Source organism: Rosa chinensis, chromosome 7, assembly GCF_002994745.2.
Source record: "Rosa chinensis cultivar Old Blush chromosome 7, RchiOBHm-V2, whole genome shotgun sequence".
In the NCBI taxonomy this organism is placed as follows: domain Eukaryota; kingdom Viridiplantae; phylum Streptophyta; class Magnoliopsida; order Rosales; family Rosaceae; genus Rosa; species Rosa chinensis.
Genome location: NC_037094.1, coordinates 1,662,795 through 1,688,062, shown reverse-complemented (window position 1 = coordinate 1,688,062; position 25,268 = coordinate 1,662,795). Strand labels below are relative to the sequence as shown.

Below are 25,268 nucleotides of genomic sequence, written 5' to 3'. Positions count from 1 at the left end.
CTAGGGCTTTTTTTTTTTTTACACCAAATATATAAAGGGATTAGGTAAAGAAAATGTTGTAAAAGCTATTCTTGATGTCTTTGAGCCTTTAGACTTTGAATTACCTCTTCAATGACTCATTTCAAGACTTTGAGAATAATTGGATGTTTGAAATTTTTTCATCCAAGAGCCAAATTTAAGAGGTTTATACCCCAAAAGTGTAGATGACAGCAATTGACGTGGGTTGGGAACTTGTGATATAAAACTAAAGGGTAATAGCATTAAAGAAGGAAGCTATTGTCCCTGTTCTGGGTTTTTATATAAATTCCAAGTACAGAAAATGACCTTAGTACTCTAGTGGCACCACGACACATGATAAGTTAAAGATGAACTTGAACAGAAAATCTGAGCAGCTTGAAGGGGTGCTTTTGTCATTTGTGTTTGTGTTTGATCATGTGAGATATAGGAGATATAGACATTTGGGAATCATGTTTTAGATGAATATGACTAAACATCAATCATTTATTTTGTGGGATATTAAACAAGTAAACGAGTAATGAGGCTTCAGTGAGAAGTGGTTTATGGAGAGTGATATACATCTGTATATTCTATTATTCTATGGCCTAGCAGTTCAGATATCCCAGCCTCTGTTCTTTGGTAGTTTGGTTAACGCGTAAAACTCAATTAAAAATAGCATCTAAAGTTAAAAGATAACAAAATTTAATGATTTCCGTGATATCATATTGATGAGTCCGACTATGCACTTTTGTGTCTTAATTAGTCACTCAAATTATTAAATGGTTGAGATTTGAGAGTTTGTCTAATATATGTCGTTTTAACTCAAATTCAAGTCTAATTATGCACTTTTATGTCCTGATTGGTCCCTAAGATTATCAAATGGTTGAGAGTTTACTTAATATTTATCGTTTTAACTTGATTTTAAGTATAATTATGCATTTTTATGTCCTACTTAATCACTCAAATGGTTGCGAGTTTACTTAACATATATAGTTTTAAAGTGAATTCAAATCCAATTATGCATTTTTATGTCCTAACTAATAACTCGGATTGTCAAACTATTGAGAATTTACCTAATACATGTGGTTTTAACTTGAGTTCTTAGATTTGTTATACTCAATTAATTCTTGAGATGACAAACATGACTCTAATCTAAATCACAAACTCATGAAATAGAGAAATACTAGTATCAGTAGAATGGTCCCCCTAGCAAGTGAGTCAAAGTTAGGCCCCTTTCACATGATTACAACTATTTAGAGCAAGCAGACACTGTAGTACATGCCAAGCATAGTTATGATTAAATTCTAAGATATGTAATCCCTGCACTGATGAATTTTGACCTTGTGATTTTCGCAGTGGGACCCTTCCAAATGCTGACCACAGTAAACCTATACAGATCTCTGACAGGACTTTTTTTTTTTTTTTTTGTATGGAACCAGAATTTTCTGTTTGTCCACACTACCCTCTCTCCTCTTCTTAAGTGTCTGGTCTCCAAAGACAGTGATGATCCCTTAAAATTTTCAAAAACCATTTCCTGGCTTTGTGTTGTTTCTTTGGTGCTATGTCCCAAATGACCCATCTTGGTCTTTGGGGTTTTCTGATGAGTAAGCATCAGCTGGCCTAAAAAGAAAAGCCAGAGGAGGAAAAAAGAAAAGCAAAGTTGAAATTTTTACTCTTACAGAGGCTCCTCCTGAAGAAAGAGAGAGGAAAAAAACCAACAAGAAGACAAAGCATTATAGCATAGCCTACCTAACCAACCCACAAAAAGGAACAACCCCACAATTTTAAAATCTCATCTCACTTATTTTGTTTCCAATAAATCAAAGCTCCAATTTTTATTAGTATATTCTCTCCAAAGTCTCCACTAAGAATTCACTTCCCCTTTTCTTCTTCTTCTTCTTCTTCATCACATTCCTTTGTTTCTATTCTCTCCTTCACAACCAGGCCAAGGTAAAGCTGTATTCTTTGTTCTTTCTGAAGAAACCATGCCTGTTCTTACAGAGAGCTCAGAGCACATGAAATGGAGAAGACCCAGAAGCCAATTAATCCAGCCCATTTCAGAAACAGATCCATACAACCCAAATCCAGCACCATCCATAATCCAATCCACTCGCTGCAAATCCACAATCTCCTCCCTCCTCCTCTCCAACTTCACCGCCACCACCAATGAAGCCTCATCCTCAAGCCTCAGCACCAAGAAGAAGACAAACTTCCCCTCATCAGCAAAGTTCAGAGGCTTGGGCTGCACAGCCTCAGCCTCACAGCAAGTCTCAGTGCCAGCTGTGATCAGGAGCTCAGCAGATTGGGAAGGGAAGAAGGTGAAGAAGAAAAAGGTTAATAAGAAGAATGTCAGGAATGAGTTCAAGGACAAGAGCCAGAACCAAGGAGTGGTTGATGGGCCTGTTGGGTTTGGGTTAAATTCTGCAACTTGTATGGATTTTCAGGATGTTTGGTGTGGGCCTGGAATTGGGTTCTCAGCAGAGACTGCTGGCTCTGTGGATTGTGTTGTGGCTAGGAGAAATGTTTCTGGAAGAGGCAAGATTGATGGGGATCATAATAGGATGAACAGCCACAGGGAGGTAGTAGTAGAAGTCTTTCTTTCTTTTCCTATTGATTCTGGGTTTCAATGCTTTGAAGTTTGTTGCTTCTCTCTGTTTCAGGCTTTCACTGATACTCTTAGAATATTGGGTTTGAATGCTTTAATTGCATGGATGGTCTTCATCATTATTGTTTTTCAACTTTGATTTTGTGCTTCAGTTTCAGTTTCTCAGCTTCAAAGTTTCTACCTTTCCTTTATCATTTCGGTTTTGATTTGCCAAATGCTGATCAATATTCACACTTTTTGTTACATTGGTCATGTCAAACCATATATTTATCATATTTTTTTATTGTTTTTTCACTGTTTTTTGTTTTGTTTTGTTATTCTGTTTGGTATTTAAAAAGAGTGACCCTTTGAGTTACGTTTCTGTGATTGACAAGCCATTTGCTTCTATTTGGCGATAAGTGCACTATTAATTGCGTAGTCACCTAAACGAAAAAAACTCTTTGGCTGAATGACTCATAGTATACCCCAAACCTTATATTAGCTCCTCGTTTCTGTTAAACTTCTGACTCTCAGCAATCGTATTAGGGTATCTTCTTCTTTCATTTCACTTTTAGGCTTGTTTAAGGTTGAAGACTAACTTTATGATATTTGAGTGCAAGTTTCAACAAGTTGTGTATCTGCTTGCACTCTATCTTTGGTTTGGTATGACTCTGACTAACTTGTTTGGTTACTTCTTTTCGGCAGCGTCCTTGTTTAGCAAGGCGAACTGTGAACCCGGATACTATCTCGTTTCTTGATTCTGAACCTGAATTCCTCTTAAGCCGCCCTGGATCAGAGGTGTTTGGAAGTAGGTGTTATCGACATGTTCGCCATGCCTCTCCTGAAGGCCTCGCAGAGGTGATTTATTCTATGTTCTTCATTTTAACTTTGCCTTGCAAGTTGCAATATAGTTAGATTTTACTCTTTACTTTTGCCCGTTCTGTCAATCACTTGGTTTAGTACTGCAAATAGTTATTTAGCTGGTGTCGGTTTGGCAAGCAATCTGCACAACTTGGCATACTATAACAAGTTCTTTTAAGTTACGGTATAGATTTTTGTCTGGAGTATCTGAATCTATATGGTAGCACAGTCTGCGTTGGACTCGTATGTTAAGATATCTGTGTCAGTGAACATAATGACTAACTCAGTTTGGGGACTTTTGTATGTTTGTGCAATGGTGGTTGCAGATTATGATGTTTCAAAGTAGTCTTATGATGGGTGGAAGATCAGACATGGATAGATATAGAGAGTGGAGACTTGATGTTGATAACATGACATATGAGGTTAGATTCACAAACCAAATCCCTTTTCTATGTCAAATCATTTATGTTTTTGGATACCAATTGTTGGTCTAGTTTTGACAGTTACCTTACCTTTTCTTTTCTGCTGGAAATAGGAACTGCTTGAGCTAGGTGAGAGAATTGGTTATGTGAGTACTGGATTAAAAGAAGATGAGATAAGCCGGTGCCTTCGAAAAATTAAGCTTTCAATGTTGAGTGATCGGTCACAACATTCACCTGGGCAAATAGATGGCAAGTGCATCATTTGTCAGGTGAGCTTGGAAAACTATTGTTATTGTTTACTTTGAATATATATCTTTTTACAGGCTGTAATTTTCTTAATCCTTGATTGTTCAATGCTCATAGGAGGAATATGAAGCAGATGATGAGATGGGTAGACTGAATTGTGGACACCTCTTCCACTTACAGTGTATAGAACAGTGGCTTGCTCATAAAAATACTTGCCCTTTTTGTAAGGTTGAAGCGACAACTAAACGCTAGGACTGGTGAACTCTAAGTTTCCCATTCAGTGCTGGTGTTTTTGTTAACTGTGGAGCCCTGCATGTATAGATTTGTTCTTCAACACATGAGCAAGTATTCATTATTTGGTTTGAAGTCTTGGGCGTTTTGCTCTTTGGGCATTTCCATGTTATCAATTTGGATGGTGGTCATTACAATCTCTACAAACAGTTCTTATATCATACTTATTTTGTGGTTTCTCCTGCCTTTTACATGCTTATAAATTCTTGAAATGCAATGCAATGGTTCCAATTAAGTGACCAATTCCCCTTCTTCTTCTTTTTTCCTTTATGTTTAATAGTAAGATTAATGAATGCAGTTAACTATGTACCAGAAGGAAAAGATAAGGGTGCTGATGTTTGGTAAACTTGATACCAGGAATCCTGGAGTAGTTGGCAACAATAGTTTTGTACCACTGAGTTAGGAAATCATAATTTTCATGAATCCTGGCCGAGTTAGGCCTTCAGAGATAATGAACTTCCCAGTTCTCACCTTTACTCATCACTTTTTACAGCTTACAATACCAACACTAAAAACCAAGTTGGCCTACGATTTAGTAAGCTTTTGTTGTATAAATTACATCCCTTGCAACTATTTACCCATCACTTTTTACAGCTTACAATACCAACACTTAAAACCAAGTTGGCCTACGATTTAGTAAGCTTTTGTTGTATAAATTACATCCCTTACAACTATGTGTACATATCAACAGCCATTTTGACCTCTTTTTGGGGATTATTCATATGGTTGCCTTTCTTTAGGAGTAATGCAGATGATTTAAAAGACGAAGAAATCAAGCCCTGTCATGACGATTGAGAAACTCAATAATGTGTGGATACACTCCTGCTGCCTGCATTAAAGGGAAAAAAAAAGAAACGGGACAACCGTTAAAATAACAATACAGATCCAATGGATATGGTGCTAACATATAGGCATCATTCCTGATATAAACAGAACCACAGAAGTCTATAAAAGAAAAACATATCACTCATACCCCGCGACCTCCAACCAAATCGTAGTGTGCATAATGAGGACCGCCAAGTTCTCCAAGAACTTTGAAGGTAACCAATTGCTCAGGAATTACCTTCACTGTTTCTACTCCAGGTACACCATGCCCAAACATGAAAGGGACAGAAGAAAAGAAATGGAAATTAGTGTCTGGGATATATGTTAAGACATCAGGCTCAACTATATTAACATTCTACCATAAACGGCTTCAGGAGGACATATTAGGTCTTGATCTCCTCCAAGGGCCAAGATTGGGACATTGCTTTTGCATAGATGTTCCTTGTAAAAGAAAGTCCCACTCCTGTCACGTAAACCACCCTCCTGGAAGACTGTTGCTAGCTGCAAGAGAAGCTTAGCAGGGACAGTTCCTGCATATTATAATGAGATTATGGGGCTGTAAACAGTACAGATTCATTGTGGAAGAGGTTGAGAGAGTGATTACTAAGCAGTGTTGACATAAGCTAAAATGAGAACTTCAATTTGCAATATGTCGGTGTATGTTGACACGATTCTAGACTTACCAAAGTTGTTTAAGATAAGCTTTTCATATAACTCTGGATCCATCAGGTCTTGAGCAGAAACTTGAGGTTTTAACCAAGACAAAACTGGAGTACCACTCACAAGATGATGCACAGCAGTATATATTGCGCCGAACGGAACAGGAACATTTACCACCTGAGCAGGGTCTGCCTGAGCACCACAGGCAGATATAGTATGCTTATAAATTTTGGTTCCACAGGCAGGAATTTATCATAGGGAAAATTATAGAGATTTACAAAACAAATTATCTTTTATATAACTTGCCAGAGGTAAAAACAATTTCAGTGATGATTTTGAAGGCCTGTAGTCAAGTGATGACCCCAAAGTAACAACTGATGCGAATCCAGAATCTTGTCCTTGAGAAGCTAAAAACAGAAGTTGTAATTTTAGTGTCAAGGAAGAAACATAGCAATAATCTTCTAAAGCTGAGGAGTGCAGGCTATGCAGCAAACAACAATGTCAGTAATTGCTCCTTGTGTCTATTTAGAAGGTAAAGATTAACAAGTTGAAGATAGTTCGATTAAAAAGTTTAGCTTGGCACATACAGCATCGTGAGAGCATTGCATATAGCAAGATACCCCCCATCGAGTGTCCAATTGCGAGAAGCTTCCCATCCTCTGGTTTGCATTGAGTTCTTATATACTCCATCTGAGATGAGAAAACCGTCCGTTGTTTGAGCCAATCATAATATCAAAAGCACTAAAATCTTTGTAGTCACATATGCACATGCACATGTACACAACCATCAGTGATTCAAAATGAGAATCCTATTCAGGACACTAAATTCTCTAGAGTATAAAGTCAAGCATATTAAAGGATGTCACCTCACCGCAACAGGCACATCCTCTTCCAAGTAGTGATCAAAGTCCCAATCAAGCTTTGCGACAAGATCAAGTTGCTTCTGGAAATCTTCTAATGTAGTTGAAAAACGCTCTTGGAAGTCTGCAAAACTTGTAACCGCTCGTTGACCTACTTCCATGATGTTTAATGGTGTTTGACTTAAACCCCCAATCTGTGTAGCATGGTTTTGCCCTGCTTCTAACAAACCTGCAAAAGCAGAAACTCACCGAATTTGATTCCAAGCACACAAACAAACAAGCAAACTTAAAAGCTTGACAATTTCTCAGGCAAAATGCACAAAAAATTACACAAGTCTATGGCTAGTCATAATCTTCAATTCTTTTTTCTCCGAAAGAAATTTAAGACACTAAGCAAAAACACCTACCGTTTACTTCCCCTGAGTCGGTTCCATGTGTGCTCAACCCAGCACCTCTGACTTCAAGAATCCAGGTATCATATCCTTGCGCCGACATGGAGCGCGCAAAGGAGAACTATAAAAAACAAACAGTCACATGCATTTCAGCTCCCTGATCATATATCAAACTCATATATGGCAATGACCAAAAAAAAATGAACTTAGATTTCTCCGCAAAATTTATACCAGAAAAAAAAAAGTTTGCTGAAAACCAAATCTCACCTCAGGGGAGAGATCGAATCCAATAGCATTTGTGGCGACCCCTGACAACAGTAACAGCGGATGATTCCTCGGCTCGCTCTGCGTATCGATCAATCCACCATTATCAACCAAAACTTCGCAACATATAAATATATAAACAAAGAGAGAGATGGAGGGAGGGACCTGAGGAGAGGGAAGGTAGCGCCAGAGAGCGAGGTTCCAGTCGGAATCGGGAACAGAGACGAAGTGAAGCTCGTCGGCGGTACAAACCGACCACCGCGGGTCGTTTCTCTTGTCCAAACCCAAGGCTACGCCGTTAGCGGGGCTGCGGCGGGAGGAGACGCGAAGCGGTTCGGGGAACCTGACTGGGCTGAAGTAGTAACGGTCAGTACCGAAAGCGGTGGCGAGGGAACGGAGGTAGGAACCTGGAACGAGAAACGACATCGTTTTGGTTTGTTTTGAATTTTAATTTGGTGTGGTGAGCTTAATTTAGCAGGAGAATATTTGAGGTGAGCTAATTTAGCGGGAGCGAAAATGTATTTATAAGCTGCTGCATTTTTGGAGGCAAATGCATGGGAATCTCATGTTCACATAAATTAAAAACTACTAACATTTTTTTTTTCAACCATTAATATTTTTATTAATTGAAATTTAACGGTTGAAAACTCGAAATATTTGATACTATTAATCATGATAGAATTTTCATAACTAGAAGATTAATTATGTCAATAACAAATTAAATTTTAGAGAATTAGCCAACGGTTCATGCAATAATTTTTTGTTTTTACGGGTAGAACAAATCATTGTATTAGTGAAACCAATCAAAGTCGGAATAGTACAAACACCGAAGTAAGTAGGAACTAGGCCTATATAGGTATGAGACTACTCTTCAGAGATATAACGCCTCAAAAGTCTATAAGCTCACACTAGTACAAGTTACTCTCTCAGGCACGGAACCAGAAATTAAATTTGAGGTGGGCTAAATTTTTAGGGATCAATAGATTTAATTACTTACATCAAGAAATCGATAAATACTCAAATTCTAACATGAATTACTCAAATTCTAACATAAATTACATTCTAATTTCGTCAAAAATTTCATTATAGAAGAGAAGTTAAAGTGTAATACCCTCGCAAGGTTGAGAGAATGAGAATGAGTGCAGGAAAGAAGAGAGACCGACCCCTATAATAATGATGTGCAAAGAGAATTAGAGAAGTGAGAGTTGAGTATGAGAAATGCAAAACCGGGTAGAGAGAGGAGGAGACAGAAAACTGAAAAAGAGGAGAGAAAGAGGAGAAAAGTTTTCTTTGTTTAGTTGTCTACTTGTTATTTGCAGACTACAACATATCTTAATCATACATATAAATTATTATATTTTCCCCCCCCCAAAATGTTGGGGTGTGCTGCAACACACCTCAGCCCACCCCTACATCCGTGCCTGTACTCTCTACATAGTAACACCCCTACATCCGTGCCTGTACTCTCAACATAGTAACACCCCAAAAGTCTACAAGCCTACAATATGCAATAATAATTAGTTTAGGTTTTTTAGATTCCACAATTTAAACATGACAAATCAAAGGGAAAATCTTAACATGGAAATAATGAACATTCATTCGCCTGGCCTACGAGTTTGTTAATAAGTGACCTAATTAGCAACCACCCTAATGTTTCTATTATTAAGGATTAAAATTGGGATTCATATGTGGCTGTGGTTTTGGGAATTAAATGGACCATCCACCAACCAAAGATGGCTCATTACGCAAAGCAATTGAAGCAAATACGCATGTTTATGAATTACTTTTGCCAAGGTTTTGTACAATGATCGAAGAAAGTGAAAGAAAACGTCTGCCAAGATCATGTACTAATATAATAATACGTGCACATAGGGTGAAAGTTTCAGGGTACTTCAAACTATTAAAACTTCAAAGTTCATAATCGAGAAACGTTAGATCGCAAATCAGTGTAACCAATTCAATGAGCTAATCTAACGACTCCGGATTCTGGAGCTATAAAACACCCCATATAGAAGCCATACTACACAAGTAGTAATTGAACGCAAATGATCATTAGCATAAGATTCCTTTGATAAAAAAGTGAAAATTGGTGACTTCATACAACAGAATGCAGTACCTAACCATGTTAGGAACAGCTTGGCAAAGAAGTTATGTAATGTTTAAAGATCCTGACTCAACTTTCCTAGCTACCAAGCCTCTCATCAACCCTTTGCCAGAAGGATGAAAGGAAAGATTCTTTATGATCCTTCTTGAATAACAATGATTGGAGTGAAAAGAACTCTAGAAACCTAGCTACCTACATTCATGACATTTTCCTGAACTCAACTTCTATGAAACCTTTGAGCTTCTGCATATAACAAATTAACTTTGGTGGACTGCAATGGAGCGTGGAAGCTGGATCTATCACAAACATAGAAGATAAGCCGACTTTTAAGTCTACTTCTTCTTTGCTCTTGATAAGCTGACTAGAGAAAGGACATGCTGTGCAATCGCTACAGAGGCATTGGAGTTCGCAGCTTTCAGAGCCTTCTCGGACATATCTGCCATTTTACTTTCATCCCCTATAAAAAGGAAGCAAACGATCATAATTAAAGGACATCTAACTTCTAGAGTCAATTTGGATTCAATATACTGTCCAGTTCCTACAATAAAATGGCATTACTCATCATTAACAAAAAAAACAGCACATACACAACCCAACTACTGAAGTACCCAGCATTTATCTGTTTCTATTCAAATTAAATTATCTTCAATATTCTAAGAAGCAAACTTAGAAAGTAATTATACAAATAATCAAATATTATGCATTTATGTGCGTAACTGCATGCACAACATGCTAAGCAGTATATGAAAAATGTCAAAGTATCAATAAGGACCTATGATACCTCCAGATTATGAGACAAATTATACAGTAAGAATTGTTAAAACCTTAAGCAAGCAATTTCTTATCAGGCAAAACTGTAATAGAATAGATGTACCTAATATCTCTTCAATTGCATTTCCAAGGGTTGTCGAATCAAGTTCATCTTCAGTTATAACCCTTGCACCTGCCAAGTCTGCCATCAAAGAAGCATTTTTGAATTGATATCCTTCAGCAACATCTGGTGATGGTATCTACAAATTGAGAAACTAATTATGAGTTCTCCCCTTGAGCAAAAAAGGGACAAAAGTATTGATATTAAGAACATAATCAAAACATTGTTGATAGTGGGCATGTTAGATTCACATGGAAGATAGTCTCATACAACATGAAAACAGAAGCAAGAAATTAGGTCTTATTTATTATCATATCATGACATGCTTTAATTCTACAACAGAACGTGAAAACTGAAATTACCAGAATGGAAGGCTTCCCAGTTGCCAAGATCTCATCACAAGTCATTGCACCAGCTCGCGAAACTATTAGGTCTGCAGCTGCATATGCCAGATCCATTTTATGCATGAACCTTCAATATACAGAGTCACATTAGCTTTGAATATAATATGGCCGCATACATCTTGACAAAGGTGGAAGGTAAAGTAAGTGTACTATCTCTGAGTTATAAATTATCTCTAAATAACAACAAAATACTCAACATGCTAATCATTACTGATATTGAACACCCTAAAAGGATGAGAAAGTCATTGGCAGGATTCAGGAATATGATCTTCCTTTCCAAACTTATATTCCTGATGATCTAACACATTAGTTTGCATCAACAAGTTATAGCTTTCTCAATGAACACATTGTATGTTAAAACTATCCCATTTGTTGAGTGACACAATCTTAAATCCTTATGAATCGTCTCGCATTCTAGTTACTTAAAAACAGAACCACAGAGCACTTACGGCTTCAAAAGGAGCCGCGGATGGTTCTTAACAAGGCTCTCCATCTCATTATAGGTCTCCACTCCAGTCTGCCAAATGATGAACAAGTCCTCCTTCTCCAACAGCATCTGATAATACAAATTCAGCATAGCAATGTTCACGGCATTAGCACCTAAAGACCCTCCAAGCACCAAAAGCACCTTCACCTTCTCCACCTCCTCCTCTCCCATCTCACCAGACTTAGGAAAAAACCGCCCCCTGGCCACCGCCTTAGACACATTCTGCCTTAAGGACGACCTCACCGGATTCCCACACACCACACACTTGCCATTCCCACTTGGGAAACAATCAATAGTAGAATTAAAAGCCACAAACACAACATCAGCTAAAAAAGAAAGCACCCAATTGGCTATTCCGGGAACAGCATTCTGTTCTTGAATCACAAGCTTCACTCCTCTCAGCACCGCCGCAATGCCTACCGGAAAAGACACATACCCGCCGGTTCCGATCACAACATTAGGATCAAACTCCCTCAATTTAAAGTAGCTCCATACTATTGACTTGATCAAGTAATAGGGAAGAAACACGTTTCTGGGTGACAAAATCGGGCGGTGCAACTTGGCGGAGGGGACGGCGGCGAAGTCGTAGCCGGCGTTGGGGACGGCCTTGCTTTCCATGCTTTTGGGTATGCCAAGAAACAAAATCTGGGCGTTGGGGTCTGTGCTTTTGAGCTCGTCGGCTATGGCGACGGCCGGGTATATGTGGCCGCCGGTGCCACCGGTGGCGAAGACTACACGGAGGCTGCCGAACGGGACGGCGTCGTTTTGGGAGGCGAGAGTTGGGTCATTTGACTGCCTTAGAGAGAGACAGGAGGTGATCTTGAAGTCAAAGGTCCTGACTTGGGTTGATGGGAACTTGGGGACGAAAGAGAGGTGACCGAAGCCGGCGGTGACGGCGGCGGCGGCCATTAAAGGTGAGATTTTTGGAGGTGTTGGGGGCGCATTTGTTGTATTCAAAGTGGGTTGGGAGTTGAGACTGATATTTTGAGAGTGGGGGGGGGTTTAACGAAGATGGGAGTTGGGCACTATGAGCTTGAGAGCTTGAGCTCTACTGATCATGGTGGGGACTATGGGAGCTTGCTGATTTGGATACTCCACTATGTACCTTTTTCGTTTTTGGTTGATATCTCATATGGATTTTTCCTTCTGTTTATAGATCTTTCGAGTGGTCGTTTTCGTGGAATACTAGTGTGCTGTTGTACGACTCTGGAAGAGAGTCACAGAACATAGATGCCCAGGCCTCTAACGTTAAAAGTGAAGATTAGGCAGGTGATAGTGAAATTGTTTAGGATATCTGAAATACATGAAGGTTCGATCTTTGTTGTACAATATATAACACCAAAAATAAAAACAAAAAGGTGCTGACGGAACACACCCTTTTCAGTTTTAACATCATCACATCGTCACGTACCATTCACAAAACATCCAAATTATTGAGTGCTAACATTGCATATCATCACGGCCGTAGTATATAACAAACTCAACAACATGGTATATACACCGGAGACGTTCTACCACATCGACGTTATATTTTCTTTTCAATTTGGGATTCACACGCAAAGGTCCGACATTCACATCCTTGTTCTTAAGTACTCAAGCTTGTTCTCTGTTTCCGGTGGTGAAGGTTTTCCGGGATGAAGAATGTGAACTTTCTTGCTTCTTCTGGGTTGAACTACATTCCTAATTGATCTGCATCTGGTTTTTCTGTATGCCAGAAGAAACAGTTGAGAATCGTAAGATATACAAGTAAATCATTTTGACATGCACGTTCATAGATTCCTCACAATGCCTATAAATCACATCCAAGTTTTTTCTGATCTGAACATAGTCAAGCACCCGATGCCTTCTCGAGAAGATCGAGAAACGTTTTGCTCGAATGCATTTATAAATCTTATATTAAAATGCATGGCATGACAATACATGCTAGAGACTTGTAGACCATGTGCTTGATCCAGTTCTCTGCTGTAGCAGCTGTTACTTTCTATTTCTTCTAATTAAAAACCTTCTATTTCTTCTAATTAAAAACCAGAAACCCCAAAATGATCATCTTCTCTGCCAAACTAAGCATTTCCCATGACACAACTGAATCTCATTTCTCACAGCTATATATATCTTTATTCAGTATGACTGACAGATTCACAGTAAACATAAGGTAACACCTATAATATATATGACCCATAGGAAGACAGAAAAAGAAAATCTGTTCTTTATTATAAAATCCTATGCATATGAGCAATTAGCACAGTCTATATATAATAACCATCAAGAAGAGTGCATATGTAATCAAGGTAAAATGAACATCCAACTTTAACCAGCCACTTTTTTTGTTTTGATTTCTTGCCTAAGAAGTTATGATTGTGTGTGGCTTTGATCTGCTGCTGAGTATGCGGCTACCTGCTTTGATTCATCTGACATTGCTACTGCTGCGGCGGCGGCTGCTGGAGTCATGGATTGATATTGAGAAGGCAATGGGGCTGCTTGATGCTGGGTGTAGTATACTTGTTCATGTGAAGGATTGGCATATTCGTACGCATAGTTGGGTGCTGTCGCAGAGGAAGGAACAGCAATGGACTGAGAAGGATGATGCATTTGAGAGTAACCAACAAATTGCTGCTGATATTGGTTGGAAGGGATTTGGACTAATTGAGGAGTTGGTGTCACAGAGGTCTGGTAAACACTTTGAGTCATTTCAGGCATAGCAGGTGAAGCTGTCTTTGAGGGATAAATGGGTGGGATACTGTCCTTGTAAGCAGCAGGGTTTTGGGAAGTAATGCGGGTCGAGGCAACACCAGTTGGATCAGCTATTGTAGACTGCAGAGCCATCTTGTATGGTTGTTGCGACTGTGCAACAGGCATCAAATAGACTGGATACTGCTGCTGATGATCAATTTGGTGATGAAGCTGTTGCTGCTGCGATGGTGGAGCATACATTGTGTAGTACGGTGACACTGGCACTTGACCGGTACCAGGGTGCTGAATATTCATATATTGCGCGCTTGCATGGACAAATTGTTGCTGCTGCTGTTGCTGCTGCTGGAGATGCTGCTGTTGGAGCTGTTGTTGTTGTTGCTGCTGCTGCTGCTGTAGCAGTTGTTGCTGTTGCTGCTGTTGTTGCTGAAGCTGAATTTGCTGTTGTTGATCTGATTGCGGAGGCACACTGTACCCTGAATCCTGAACTTGTTGAACTTGGTTTCGGGAACCCTGATCCAAAGCATCACTTGTTGTATTCGGGCTAACAGGAGCTCTGCCATCTCTAGCTGCAACTTGAACTTGCTCTTGATAGTACATTGGTTTCGACAGCGAGTTTGCAGACGCAATGCTACTATCACTACACATTTGATAAAAACCACAAAACCATTTCAGTACCTATCCATTACTTCCATAATTCAAAAGCAAAAACCACAAACTAGGCTCCTAACAATCTCTCTGTTACACTTAAATCAGTATCATCAATCCTACTTAGTCTTCACAGTAAACCAAAGTTGCAAATTTAGCAGAGGCATAGCATTTATCTATGTGAATCTACTAACATATACTTTGAAACAGAAACTAACAATGCAATAGAAACAGAGAAGATACCTTGCAACCGAATCCGGTGAAGGCAAGCTATAACCTCCACCTCCACCTCCCTGCTTAAAATGCTGCGGCTGCAATGGCATTGGCAAAGGCGGCTTTCGAAAACCCACAGGCACATTCTGACCAGAAATATCATCCTCCGAGTTGATCCTGTTCATAGTTTCACCTCCTCCTGAGTTCACAGCCATAGGATTAGTACTCAAAGCTCCAGAACCACCAGCAGCCACCATTGTTGGTGCAGCAGCAAAGCTTATCTGAGCAAACTGCTCCTCAATCCCCGCCGGCTTCTGACCCTGCACTACTCCGGCCACATTTCCGTCCATTCTAACCCTAATTGGCGGCAAATTTGACAAGCAAGGCGACGAAGAAGACGACCCAGAGGACGACGTATTGCTCTCCACAAAGGCCGATTCCGAAATCGAATGCACTTCTTGAACCGCCACACTAGGTTTTCCACTGTCATGATCCCCAAACAAGTCGCCTTGACTCGCCGCCGCCGCCTCCAAGTCGTTGCAAGAATCACTCCCGCCGGTCAACAAGCAGTCCATGGTGGCCGCCGAGTCGGAGAGGTTTCGCGGCATCAGACCCGAGCCGTTGAGCGCGTCGACGAACCACGACTCGGACTTGGCGTCGTCGAGCAAGGCCCCCATGGACGCCGCCGTCTCCGGTTTGCCGAAGAAAAGAAAGAGACGGAGCCGCGACGACGGCTTCAACGGCGAGGCGGAGGAGGAGGTGCGGTCGTACTCCTCCACCATGTTGTCCAGATCCTCGTCGGTGGTGACGGAGATGAGGGAGTCGAGGTCCTCCGTCGGGAGCTGGTACTTGAGAGAGAAAGGACGGCCGTTGAGGAGAGTACGGGAGAGGCGGGAGCAGAGGTCGGAGAGGGAGGAGTGGCGGTCGGCGACGACAATGCGAGTCTCGCCGCCGACGTAGCAGAGCGACTTGTCGTGCGGGCGGGGGAGGATGTGGCCGCCGTAGCTGCACATGAGGCGGAGCTTGGCGCCGGGGACCTGAGGGAGAGGCTCGGCTTCCCAAGAAGAGTCGGCATTGCGGGATCGGGGGGAGGAGTCGAGTGAATCGGGGTAGCCGAGTTGCGTGGCGGCCGGAAGTGGTGGGAGAGGCGGTGGATCCATTGGAAGAGGTTCTTGATTTGTTATTACAAAGGGGTCCAAGGGAAAGGTGTTGCCTTTTACTTGTGTTTGACTTGGAATTGAAAAGTGGTAGAGTCAGTTTACCAAAAGCAAGAAAGAACGAAGGAAAACTAAAGAAACTGCATTTTCATTTCATAATCAGGACAGGGTTCCCACAATAACATATATAGTCTTTACAAAAATGTTATAATCTGAACCAACTGTCAACTAGAACCAAAACGTGTCCAGCTCAAGAGTTAAAGCTAATAAGATAATGGACCAAAAGCAAGGAAAGTCAGGAATGAACAGTAAATGATCTTATCAACTCCTCCCCCCTTGAGTAGGGCCTGACCTCAGGCACCAAATGCAGGAAAATCTAGAGTGTCAGAGGATTCGTCACTTGGTGTGGCAGTAGGTGCTTCCAGTATGGCTAGGAATGGTTGTTTACATGAGTGGGTGGGGGTGTACTGCTCATCACAATTAAAGCATAAACCTTTTGCTCTTCTCTCACGTTGTTCTGATGTGGAAAGGATTCTGGGATTGCGATGGGTCGGGGTTTTGGTAAGTTGTACTTGTGGTGGGTTAGGTGGTTGGGTGGTAGCAGGTGAGGACAAGGTATGGTTGGCACGGTAAGGTAATGGGGAAGTGGTTGAGTATGGAGGATTGGGGGGAAGGTCGGAGGTCGACTGGAATTCGGAAAGCTTAGCCTCACAGCATCGTGCCAGCCTTTGTGCCTCTGTCAAAGTGAGAGGATTGAAGGTTTTGACATCGTTGCGGATTGCCGGTTTCAGGCCGCCCAAAAACATGGGAAGAAGATGATCATCGTTCCAATCCGGGGCTCTGCAGGACAGTTTGGTGAAGGCGGTGATGAAGAGCTCCACTGTTGACGTCTGCTGCAGGTGTGATAGTGCAATCTTGAAATCATGATTCGCACCTGCGCCGAAATGGGCCAAGAAAGCCGGTACAAACTGCTCCCAAGTAATCAATGGATGTCGTTGTTCAAACGAGTTCATCCAAAAACAAGCATCGGGTCCAAAATGGGAAGCTGCAATGGCCACCTTTTCTGATTGTGGTATGCGCTGGGTGCGCAAATACCTTTCGACCATGGTGATCCAACCGGCAGCATCATCACCCGTAAATCGAGGTAAGTCGACTTTTGGGGGTCTGAAGAATTGGGGTTCATACTGAAGTGTGTGGTGAGCTTGGGTGTGGTAAGCGTTATTTGTGGTGGTAAATTGTGGTTGTGGAATTGATGAAATGGTGGAATATTGCGGTGGTGCAGATGGCAATGGTTGATGTGTGTGTGGATAGGACTCGGGACGTGTAGGTATTGGTGATGTGAGAGCTGGGAAAGGAGTAGGAGAATTCAAACCTTGGTAAGAAGTGATTGGGGTTGAGATGGACCCAAATGTTATAGGTGGGATGTGGGCCGGTGTACGCGGTGGTGGAAGTGGTGAAAATGATGGAGTTGAAGTGGGGGTGGAGGGAGATGCCGAGCTAAGGGGTTGGTGTTGTCCAGTAAGAACTTGCATCATAGTGCTTTGCAAAGCTGCAAGTCGTGCAGTGATGTGATTTTGAAAGGATGTATGGTTATTGTTGACTGCGTCAATTGCCTGGTGGAATTCCTCTTGAAGAATGGCTAAGGAGTTGTGAAATTCTGCCCTTTGTAAAGGTTCTGCTGCATCAGTTGGTTGATAAGAGGAAGAAGCTAGGTGGGTAATTGGAGGAGGGGGTGGTGGTGGAACCAAAGCGGAGGTGACTGGGGTGGAGGAGGGAGCAGGAGCTTGCACGGTCCGAGCCATGCTCTGATACCAGTTGGTAGAGTCAGTTTACCAAAAGCAAGAAAGAACGAAGGAAAACTAAAGAAACTGCATTTTCATTTCATAATCAGGACAGGGTTCCCACAATAACATATATAGTCTTTACAAAAATGTTATAATCTGAACCAACTGTCAACTAGAACCAAAACGTGTCCAGCTCAAGAGTTAAAGCTAATAAGATAATGGACCAAAAGCAAGGAAAGTCAGGAATGAACAGTAAATGATCTTATCAAAAAGCTCCCTCTCTCTCTCTCTCTCTTCTCTCTCCTCTTTCTTAGAGTGAATTAAGCTCTCTGCTATCTATTTTTTTCTTTCTTACCTTTGAGTGTAGGTAGGGATATGGATTTTAAGAGTATTTTATGGATCAATTAGCAGACGTCTTAAGCTAATAGGCTCTTAAGTCCGAAAGTCTTTGAGGGTGGATGAAGTCATGGATGATGAGCGATGTTCATTTGATCGGTGACGGACATAACCTAAGTGATCAATGTATAATGGAAATAATCGAGGTGTGATTGGATTTGACACAAGCAATCATGGAAGAGAGATTTAGTGAGTTTCAATCACAAAGTTGAATCAGGTAATTAATTCGTGAATGGATGAAAAGTTATATTTATAAAATTGAAAGAGATGATCGAGGCACGATAAAAGTGATTATCGAGATAATTAAGATGTTGATAATCGGAATAAAATTGATGCATGCAATTATGTGGTATAATTCAGAGTATCAAATATATGATTAGAAGAGAACCCGAAAGCTAGCTCAAATTTTGGTTCAATCGAAGACGAAAGGTAAATTGATGGATTGAAATTAGGATGGATACCAAGTCTCTTTGAAATAGTGGCGTTTATTTTAATCAATTATCAACCAAAGCAAAAGGAGATGATCGAGGTATTATGGAAGCGATCTATGCATGATAGAGATAATCAAGATTTGATCGGGACAGATTAATGCACGCAATTATATATGTGCATCATACTGATTCGATAACGAAGTTAAATGAGAGGATCAATGTGGGATTAGAAGCCGCTCAAAATTAAGTCCAAGCAAAAAAGAAGAGTAAAAATAATTGATAAAAATTGCAATAAAGAAGTTTAATCCTCTCTAATGTGATGGACAAAATAATTACTTCTCACAAGTACATGGTAATTTTGAGATCCATAAACTACGCGATGCACATGAACTTACAAAGAATTGGACCAGTCATGTGCATCCCCGTAGGAACTTGTGCACGATTACAACTTGTACCGATGTGGATCTATATCTTGATTTTTTGATGATGATCAAAGCAAACCCTTTTCTTCACTTTAAAATCATGTGCACCTTGTGCTTCTCCTTCAGAAACGAGGAGACTGTAATGCAATGCCACTACATGAGGAGCAAATATAGGAGAACAATGTGGTGCGAGCATTATTAAATCTTTTACCATTTTATATCTTTTATAAGTCATACAACAAATTATATGAGGCATTACAACATATTTTTTTGTAAATATTAGTTACCCTTTTTTTAAGAATTGAAAATGTTCTTGAATTGGTGACTTTGTCCTTTGCATACATTTGCTTTCACTGGTGTCCGTTGTCCAATGTCCATAGTTGATTTTGTATCCACGTGTTGAGTTGAAGCATAGCTTCATATTATAATCTTTTCAAGCAAATCTAGTACAAGAAGAATGTGAGTTGAATCGAGTTTGCCAAAGGATTTTGGTGTTGCCGGAGCCCTAATCTATATATTGATGCCTCTTCATGTCACTTAAGAATAGTTGAAATAGTTTTAGTTAGGCTTGGGCACGGTCCCAGCCTGAGGGTCAATATGCCGATCCTGAGACCGAGCCCGAAGTTTTGGAGTCTGTCTCAGATCAAGTTTTTCCGAAGTCGGGACCGGAGAGAGCCCGGACCGAGTTTTCCAGGCCGGGTTTTCAGGCCTTTTGCACCATCTTGAGATTTGGAACATCCGGTGAAGATCTATCACCGATCCGGCTAGAAGCAGATTTGCCAATGAAGAAATTTGAGGAATTTGAGGAGGTCAAGGTTTTGTCGAGGAATTTGACGAAGAAATCCGGCCAGAAACATAATTGTCGGGGCTTAGATGGAGAAATTTGAGGAGATTGGGGTTGTCGTCATACTGGCAGTGTTAAACAGCGACAAGCGTAGCCCGTGGCCCACTATTGTACTGATACTGTCCCAACTTAACCACCTGTTAGGTGTTGGGTTTTAATCATAAAAGGCCTCGGTACAATTGGGTGAGACCCACCCACTTATAAGTTATATTTTATTTGTCACTTTTCCAATGTGGGATCTTTCCTCTCCAACACGCCCCCTCACGTGCAACCTAACTCTAGGTCTGCACGTGAAATTAATTAGTCCAATTTCCACATTAGAAATTGGGACACAAGTCTCATATCAGAGACTTGGTCGATACAATCCAAGGCCCACATTGGACACTTGGTCATTTCGATGGCAATACAGGGAACCCCAATTTGGGCTCATGATACGTGCCTACATGGAGACGCAATTGGAGAAGGACCCGCTCTGATACCATGTTAAACAGCGACAAGCGTGGCCCGTGGCCCACAATTGTACCGATACTGTCCCAACTTAACCACCTGTTAGGTGTTGGGTTTTAATCACAAAAGGCCTCGGTGCAATTGGGTGAGATCCACCCACTGTGCAATTGGGTGAGATCCACCCACTTATAAGTTATATTTTATTTGTCACTTTTTCACATTGGAAATTGGGACACAAGTCTCATATCAGAGACTTGGTCGATACAATCCAAGACCCACATTGGACACTTGGTCATTTCGATGGCAATACAGGGAACCCCAATTTGGGCTCATGATACGTGCCTACATGGAGACGCAATTGGAGAAGGACCCGCTCTGATACCATGTTAAACAGCGACAAGCGTAGCTCGTGGCCCACTATTGTACTGATACTGTCCCAACTTAACCACCTGTTAGGTGTTGGGTTTTAATTACAAAAGGCCTCGGTACAATTGGGTGAGACCCACCCACTTATAAGTTATATTTTATTTGTCACTTTTCCAATGTGGGATCTTTCCTCTCCAACAGGCAGTGGTGGCTGTGCTCCGGAGAAAGGTAATAATTGACGAAGACACTTCGTTGAAGCTCAGGGCTGAGGAAGCGAGAAGGAGAATAGACGACGGGAAGAGGTCTCTAGTTTTTGGAGGAGAAGAAAAGTTGGGGACTTGGGGTTGACTGGCAGAGGAGAAAGAAGAAGAAGGAGAGAAGAATTGTGCGGCTGGGAAATTAGAAGAATATTTATATTGGGGTGAGGATTACATGTGGTAAGCAGGTAAGGTGTACAACTTTTTATTCAAACAGCCAATAACTGAATGACATGTGGATATTTCCGGGTTTTCTGATTGGTGGAATCCTAGGCCCGGGACTGGTCCTTTTTTTTCATTAACGGTCCGGACCTCTCATTTTTCTGTTTTTTTTTTAAAAGCCCGGTCCGAACCCTGCTGTCCGGATCGATCCGGTGTGGGTTTTCAGGTTTCCGGGTTAAAATGCCCGCCCTAATTTTAGTTTTTATATCATAATTAACAAGTTGGACATGAAGTGTATAGCCAAGGGTGAAACTCAAGAAAATATTAGGTAGGGTTGTCGTGTCACGTGAATGGCTCGATCGGCCAATATCTCAGGGGGTGGATATGGAATGGTTGTGGTATTTTGCCTTGTACTGTCAATGACATGTTGGGTAATTGATGTTGATATGACAAATTTTAATTGGGCAACTGTACGATCCACGTGACTGCCACGCAGCCACGGTAATCACATTCTACCCTAAAATTTGATTAGGCCAGGGAATCTTCTTATCTATACATAGTTTTGACAGTGTTACAATGCAATAGCCTCTCTGTGTCTGTGTCCACCTCTCCTTGCCTCACATAAGTTCAGCTAAAATGACATTTGGCGATGATTATCAAACCGAGAACGCACTAGAGGAGCGGAATTTTACAACTATGCAAGGATAAATTTAAACCGCTATTAACTGCAAAAGTTGCAAGTGCTAAATATTAACCGCAAAAATTACGAGTGTTAAATTATTTTAACCGCTGGAATTACAAGCGCCCTTGAACCCTTTGAATTTCAAAGGTTCCTCTTCACCACTGTACCACGGACCTCTCTCTCTCTCTGAATTACGATTGCTGCACAGGGAGGAGGTCCGGGGGAGTTTTGTACTTCACAAATCGGCGGTAACCTCTCTTTTCTATATACATGACATTAATGTGGTTTGCCGGCCGTTTTCCTGCATCATGGCCTGGATTTGTTTGGACGATCATTATCTTTGGGCTAGTCAAAACATTACCTTTCATGGTTCATGTCTTCAGCAATGGTGTTGTTTTATACTTTTCATGTTGATTTTGTTGTTGACACATTCTGGTAATCCTCATTGGATGATCGATGAAATTCAGTTCAATGGACATGTCTTTTATCATCGATGTTTATAATCGTTACCTTAAGGTCCCGAAGACTAAAAGTTGGATATTGCATACCCTAAGGGCACTAAATTTCTGCTGGAAAAGATTGGAAATTTATTTAAATGATCATTGTCCTAACAAGCTTGGGAATTATTTATAGTTATGATGTTTAATGTCGCATTAACAAATGCTTCTGTTACTAGGGTTAGGTGTTATGGATGTGCTGTTTTTATCTAATATGGCATGATGGTTTTCTTGTGTAAATCTTCTTCTTCGTTCAATTGCGACAGCAATTCTCATTTTACTTGACGCATCAAAAATTCTCTTTTTACTTGGTGACTTAGCAAGAATATCAATTTTCAGGGCACTTATCTCTGGGAGGAAGAAAATAGTTAAAGCTACAGGCATTTGATTCATCCATTGCTAGCTACCAGTTGGTTTCAAATTGGAATAGTAACATTTCAACCAGGAGAAGATGCCAGAAATTCAATTGGGAACTCACACGTTGAAATCTCATGGACTCAAAGTGGCAAATGTGCACAAGTATGACTGGATGATTCTTCTAGTTCTTGGGGCGATCGATATTACTTTGAATGTCATCGAGCCTTTTCACCGGTTTCTTAATCAAGATATGATGACTGATTTGAAATACCCCTTTCAGCTAGACACTGTACCAATGTGGTGTGTTCCGGTATGTTTCTCATTTTCTCAATCTCTATATCGTTGTTCGTACACTTCCCTGGCTTTACATTCATTTCTTGACTTCCTGTATCAGATTTACGCTGTATTCTTGCCGGTTGGTATCTTTTTTGCGTTCTACTTCGTCAGAAAGGATATTTATGACTTGCACCATGCTATGTTGGGTATTCCCTTTGTCCTTTTAGGCTTCCACTATACCAGTAGTTGTATGTTACCTGTTTGTGAGCTAATGAAAATGGTCACATTTGCAACTTAGGTCTTGCATATTCAATTTTGATAACGCTGGTTATCACCGACTCAATCAAAGATGCTGTTGGTCGCCCCCGTCCTGACTTCTTCTATCGGTGTTTTCCTGATGGACAAGGGGTAGGTAACAATTTCATTATTTTTCCTTGAGGCTTGTTTTCCTTAGATTATGCTGATTATTCTCTTCACCTACTTCTTGTCAATGACTTCTGCAGGCATATGATGCGTACTATGGTGATGTTTTGTGTACTGGAGATAAGGATGATATAAGGGAAGGATATAAAAGCTTTCCTAGTGGCCATTCTTCAGGTAAGCTTTCCTGGCATTATTGGGAATTTACAAGCTGATCAGCTAAAGAAGCTGTGCATAATGTGGTTGCTATTGTCAATGTGCAGTGTCATTTGCAGGCCTCGGTTTTCTTGCGTGGTACTTGGCCGGGAAGATCAAAGCATTTGATCGTCGAGGCCATGCTTCCAAGCTGTGCATTGTGATTTTTCCACTACTTTGTGCTGCTCTGGTAGCAGTCTCGCGGGTGGATGACTACTGGCATCATTGGGCAGACGTCTTCACTGGTAGTCTTATAGGTTCGTCTACTAAACGAATCATATATAAAAGAGTAAAATAAAAAAAATAAAAAAACTAAACTTAGCAAACAGATGGTAACATTTCAATTTGTGTAAGTGCAGGAATTGTCACAGCATCAGTTTGTTACTTGCAGTCCTTCCCTTTTCCAAACCAGGAAAATGGTAGAAACTACTTTCATTTTTCGCTTTCCTCGTCGATATTTTAATCAGTTCATGTTAGTCTACTTTCCCCATATGTATCTTATATATCTTTGGAGTTTTAACCTTAAACTTGCAGGGTGGGCACCTCATGTATATTTTCGAGTGATGGCTGCACAGCTGAGTGATGCCTCGGCGACAAGGCTTAAAAATCTCAATACGCGAAGACCAGACGTTGAAGCTCCAGTTGATTTCAGTCCACCAGCTTGATGCTTCCATGCACATGGAAGCTGTGAGAAGATATTACACTAGTATAGAATTCATATGATCCAAGGTAAAAACTCAGTTCATGAGAGAAGTCAGGGAACAATGTATGAGATATTAAGTGGCTGGACCCGTTTTATTTAATGCTTACAGGAACAGTTGGGTGTTAATTGTTGAATGGTGACAGCCGCCAAAGCTCATTACATTATTACACGTGCTGCATTGCTTGCTTTCATTAACTCAAAAAACATTAGCCGGCCAGTTACCAATTTTGCATTTGGATAAGTAGCCAGCTTCATCTTCATTTCACATACACATTTCTCTGAAAATATGCAGGCATTTGCAGCATTCAAGATTCAGATGAGGAGGTCCCGGAGGAGGAGACGTTATCGTAGGCTAGGAAGTGTGGTTATTACTGAGGAAAATGCAGCAGCAGGAGGGAGAGGGACTCTAAAGTTTTGGAAAATTAGAGTGACCCCGAAACTGCGGCTCAAGGTTACAACATCATCGATGGCTGTTCTGAGGAGGCTTAGGAATGCTTATGTGGGAATGATGCTTTGTTTTGCTGGCCGTGTTGCTCAGTTGAATTCATGGTAGTTTCCACTTGTTTCAGAAGACATGTTCCACGTACAGTTCTTTGCTTCACAGCAACTGATCAAGGTTGGTTGGCTTATCAATTTCTTAGAACTGAGCTGAGGAACAATTTGTAACCTTTTGTATGTGTATGAATGAACCCATTTTCCTAGAACGGATCCTATGTAACAATTTTTATCCATAAATAGAATTGAAGTTTTTAAGTACACGTAATATCTTCTGGTTTTGTATTATGTGGAAGTAGAGGGGTTAAACATGCTTTTTGTTGTGGAAAAGATAAAGATTTATTCAGAAAGTAAACGAATAAACTAAAGTTTATGTGACAAAGGCAAAAGTCCAGAGGTGAAGGCAACCAGTAGAAAAGAGAATGGTATACCTCCAGATGAGGTATCAATTTCTCAGGGAACTTACTACCAATTTTTTTGGTGTCTTTAAAATTCAGGCATATTTGGGCAACTTTGTGTAGCATTTGAGGTTATTTATGATGTTCCTACCTTATAAAGTA

At 40.8% G+C, this 25,268-nt stretch overlaps 4 protein-coding genes across 5 annotated transcripts; 2 read left to right on the top strand and 2 right to left on the bottom strand.

Annotated features, from left to right (window-relative positions):
* The first annotated feature begins 1,795 nt into the window (after positions 1–1,795).
* On the top strand, positions 1,796–4,619 carry LOC112176980. 2 transcript variants are annotated; one of them, XM_024315122.2, is made up of 5 exons: positions 1,796–2,579; positions 3,287–3,439; positions 3,769–3,864; positions 3,978–4,133; positions 4,228–4,619. In XM_024315122.2, the coding sequence occupies exons 1-5, from the start codon at positions 1,983–1,985 to the stop codon at positions 4,360–4,362; spliced, it is 1,137 nt and encodes a 378-aa protein (XP_024170890.1). In that variant the 5' UTR covers positions 1,796–1,982; the 3' UTR covers positions 4,363–4,619. The 2 variants fall into 2 exon arrangements, with proteins under 2 accessions (XP_024170890.1, XP_024170891.1); XM_024315123.2 differs by having other exon boundaries at positions 1,798–2,576.
* A 229-nt stretch (positions 4,620–4,848) lies between these two features.
* On the bottom strand, positions 4,849–7,936 carry LOC112176979. The gene is made up of 10 exons (XM_024315121.2): positions 7,568–7,936; positions 7,406–7,483; positions 7,154–7,259; positions 6,758–6,975; positions 6,474–6,576; positions 6,193–6,293; positions 5,910–6,078; positions 5,586–5,756; positions 5,375–5,475; positions 4,849–5,230 (listed from the first exon to the last, which is right to left on the bottom strand). The coding sequence occupies exons 1-10, from the start codon at positions 7,826–7,828 to the stop codon at positions 5,174–5,176; spliced, it is 1,365 nt and encodes a 454-aa protein (XP_024170889.1). The 5' UTR covers positions 7,829–7,936; the 3' UTR covers positions 4,849–5,173.
* Positions 7,937–9,454: 1,518 nt separating this feature from the next.
* LOC112176275 lies at positions 9,455–18,108 on the bottom strand. The gene is made up of 7 exons (XM_040510606.1): positions 18,032–18,108; positions 14,848–16,062; positions 13,621–14,596; positions 11,231–12,270; positions 10,740–10,848; positions 10,381–10,516; positions 9,455–9,963 (listed from the first exon to the last, which is right to left on the bottom strand). The coding sequence occupies exons 2-7, from the start codon at positions 15,975–15,977 to the stop codon at positions 9,839–9,841; spliced, it is 3,516 nt and encodes a 1,171-aa protein (XP_040366540.1). The 5' UTR covers positions 15,978–16,062; positions 18,032–18,108; the 3' UTR covers positions 9,455–9,838.
* A 3,748-nt stretch (positions 18,109–21,856) lies between these two features.
* On the top strand, positions 21,857–25,058 carry LOC112176274 (lipid phosphate phosphatase 2). The gene is made up of 9 exons (XM_040510142.1): positions 21,857–22,013; positions 22,602–22,929; positions 23,014–23,101; positions 23,194–23,303; positions 23,399–23,492; positions 23,579–23,767; positions 23,870–23,929; positions 24,045–24,239; positions 24,506–25,058. The coding sequence occupies exons 2-8, from the start codon at positions 22,714–22,716 to the stop codon at positions 24,173–24,175; spliced, it is 888 nt and encodes a 295-aa protein (XP_040366076.1). The 5' UTR covers positions 21,857–22,013; positions 22,602–22,713; the 3' UTR covers positions 24,176–24,239; positions 24,506–25,058.
* The last annotated feature ends 210 nt before the right edge of the window (positions 25,059–25,268 follow it).

Excerpts from the sequence above, each read along its gene's own strand:
- LOC112176980 (XM_024315122.2), top strand. The coding sequence starts at position 1,983 with ATGCCTGTTCTTACAGAGAGCTCAGAGCACATGAAATGGAGAAGACCC. Across the intron at positions 3,440-3,768 it reads CTCCTGAAGGCCTCGCAGAG|ATTATGATGTTTCAAAGTAG; the intron begins GTGATTTATTCT and ends TGGTGGTTGCAG. Across the intron at positions 3,865-3,977 it reads TTGATAACATGACATATGAG|GAACTGCTTGAGCTAGGTGA; the intron begins GTTAGATTCACA and ends TGCTGGAAATAG.
- LOC112176979 (XM_024315121.2), bottom strand. The coding sequence starts at position 7,828 with ATGTCGTTTCTCGTTCCAGGTTCCTACCTCCGTTCCCTCGCCACCGCT. Across the intron at positions 7,484-7,567 it reads GCTACCTTCCCTCTCCTCAG|AGCGAGCCGAGGAATCATCC; the intron begins GTCCCTCCCTCC and ends ATCGATACGCAG. Across the intron at positions 6,079-6,192 it reads TGAAATTGTTTTTACCTCTG|GCAGACCCTGCTCAGGTGGT; the intron begins GCAAGTTATATA and ends TGTGGTGCTCAG.
- LOC112176275 (XM_040510606.1), bottom strand. The coding sequence starts at position 15,977 with ATGGATCCACCGCCTCTCCCACCACTTCCGGCCGCCACGCAACTCGGC. Across the intron at positions 14,597-14,847 it reads TCACCGGATTCGGTTGCAAG|TGATAGTAGCATTGCGTCTG; the intron begins GTATCTTCTCTG and ends TCAAATGTGTAG. Across the intron at positions 10,849-11,230 it reads CCGCGGCTCCTTTTGAAGCC|GTTCATGCATAAAATGGATC; the intron begins GTAAGTGCTCTG and ends TGTATATTGAAG.
- LOC112176274 (XM_040510142.1), top strand. The coding sequence starts at position 22,714 with ATGCCAGAAATTCAATTGGGAACTCACACGTTGAAATCTCATGGACTC. Across the intron at positions 23,304-23,398 it reads GTTTTCCTGATGGACAAGGG|GCATATGATGCGTACTATGG; the intron begins GTAGGTAACAAT and ends TGACTTCTGCAG. Across the intron at positions 23,930-24,044 it reads TTTTCCAAACCAGGAAAATG|GGTGGGCACCTCATGTATAT; the intron begins GTAGAAACTACT and ends TTAAACTTGCAG.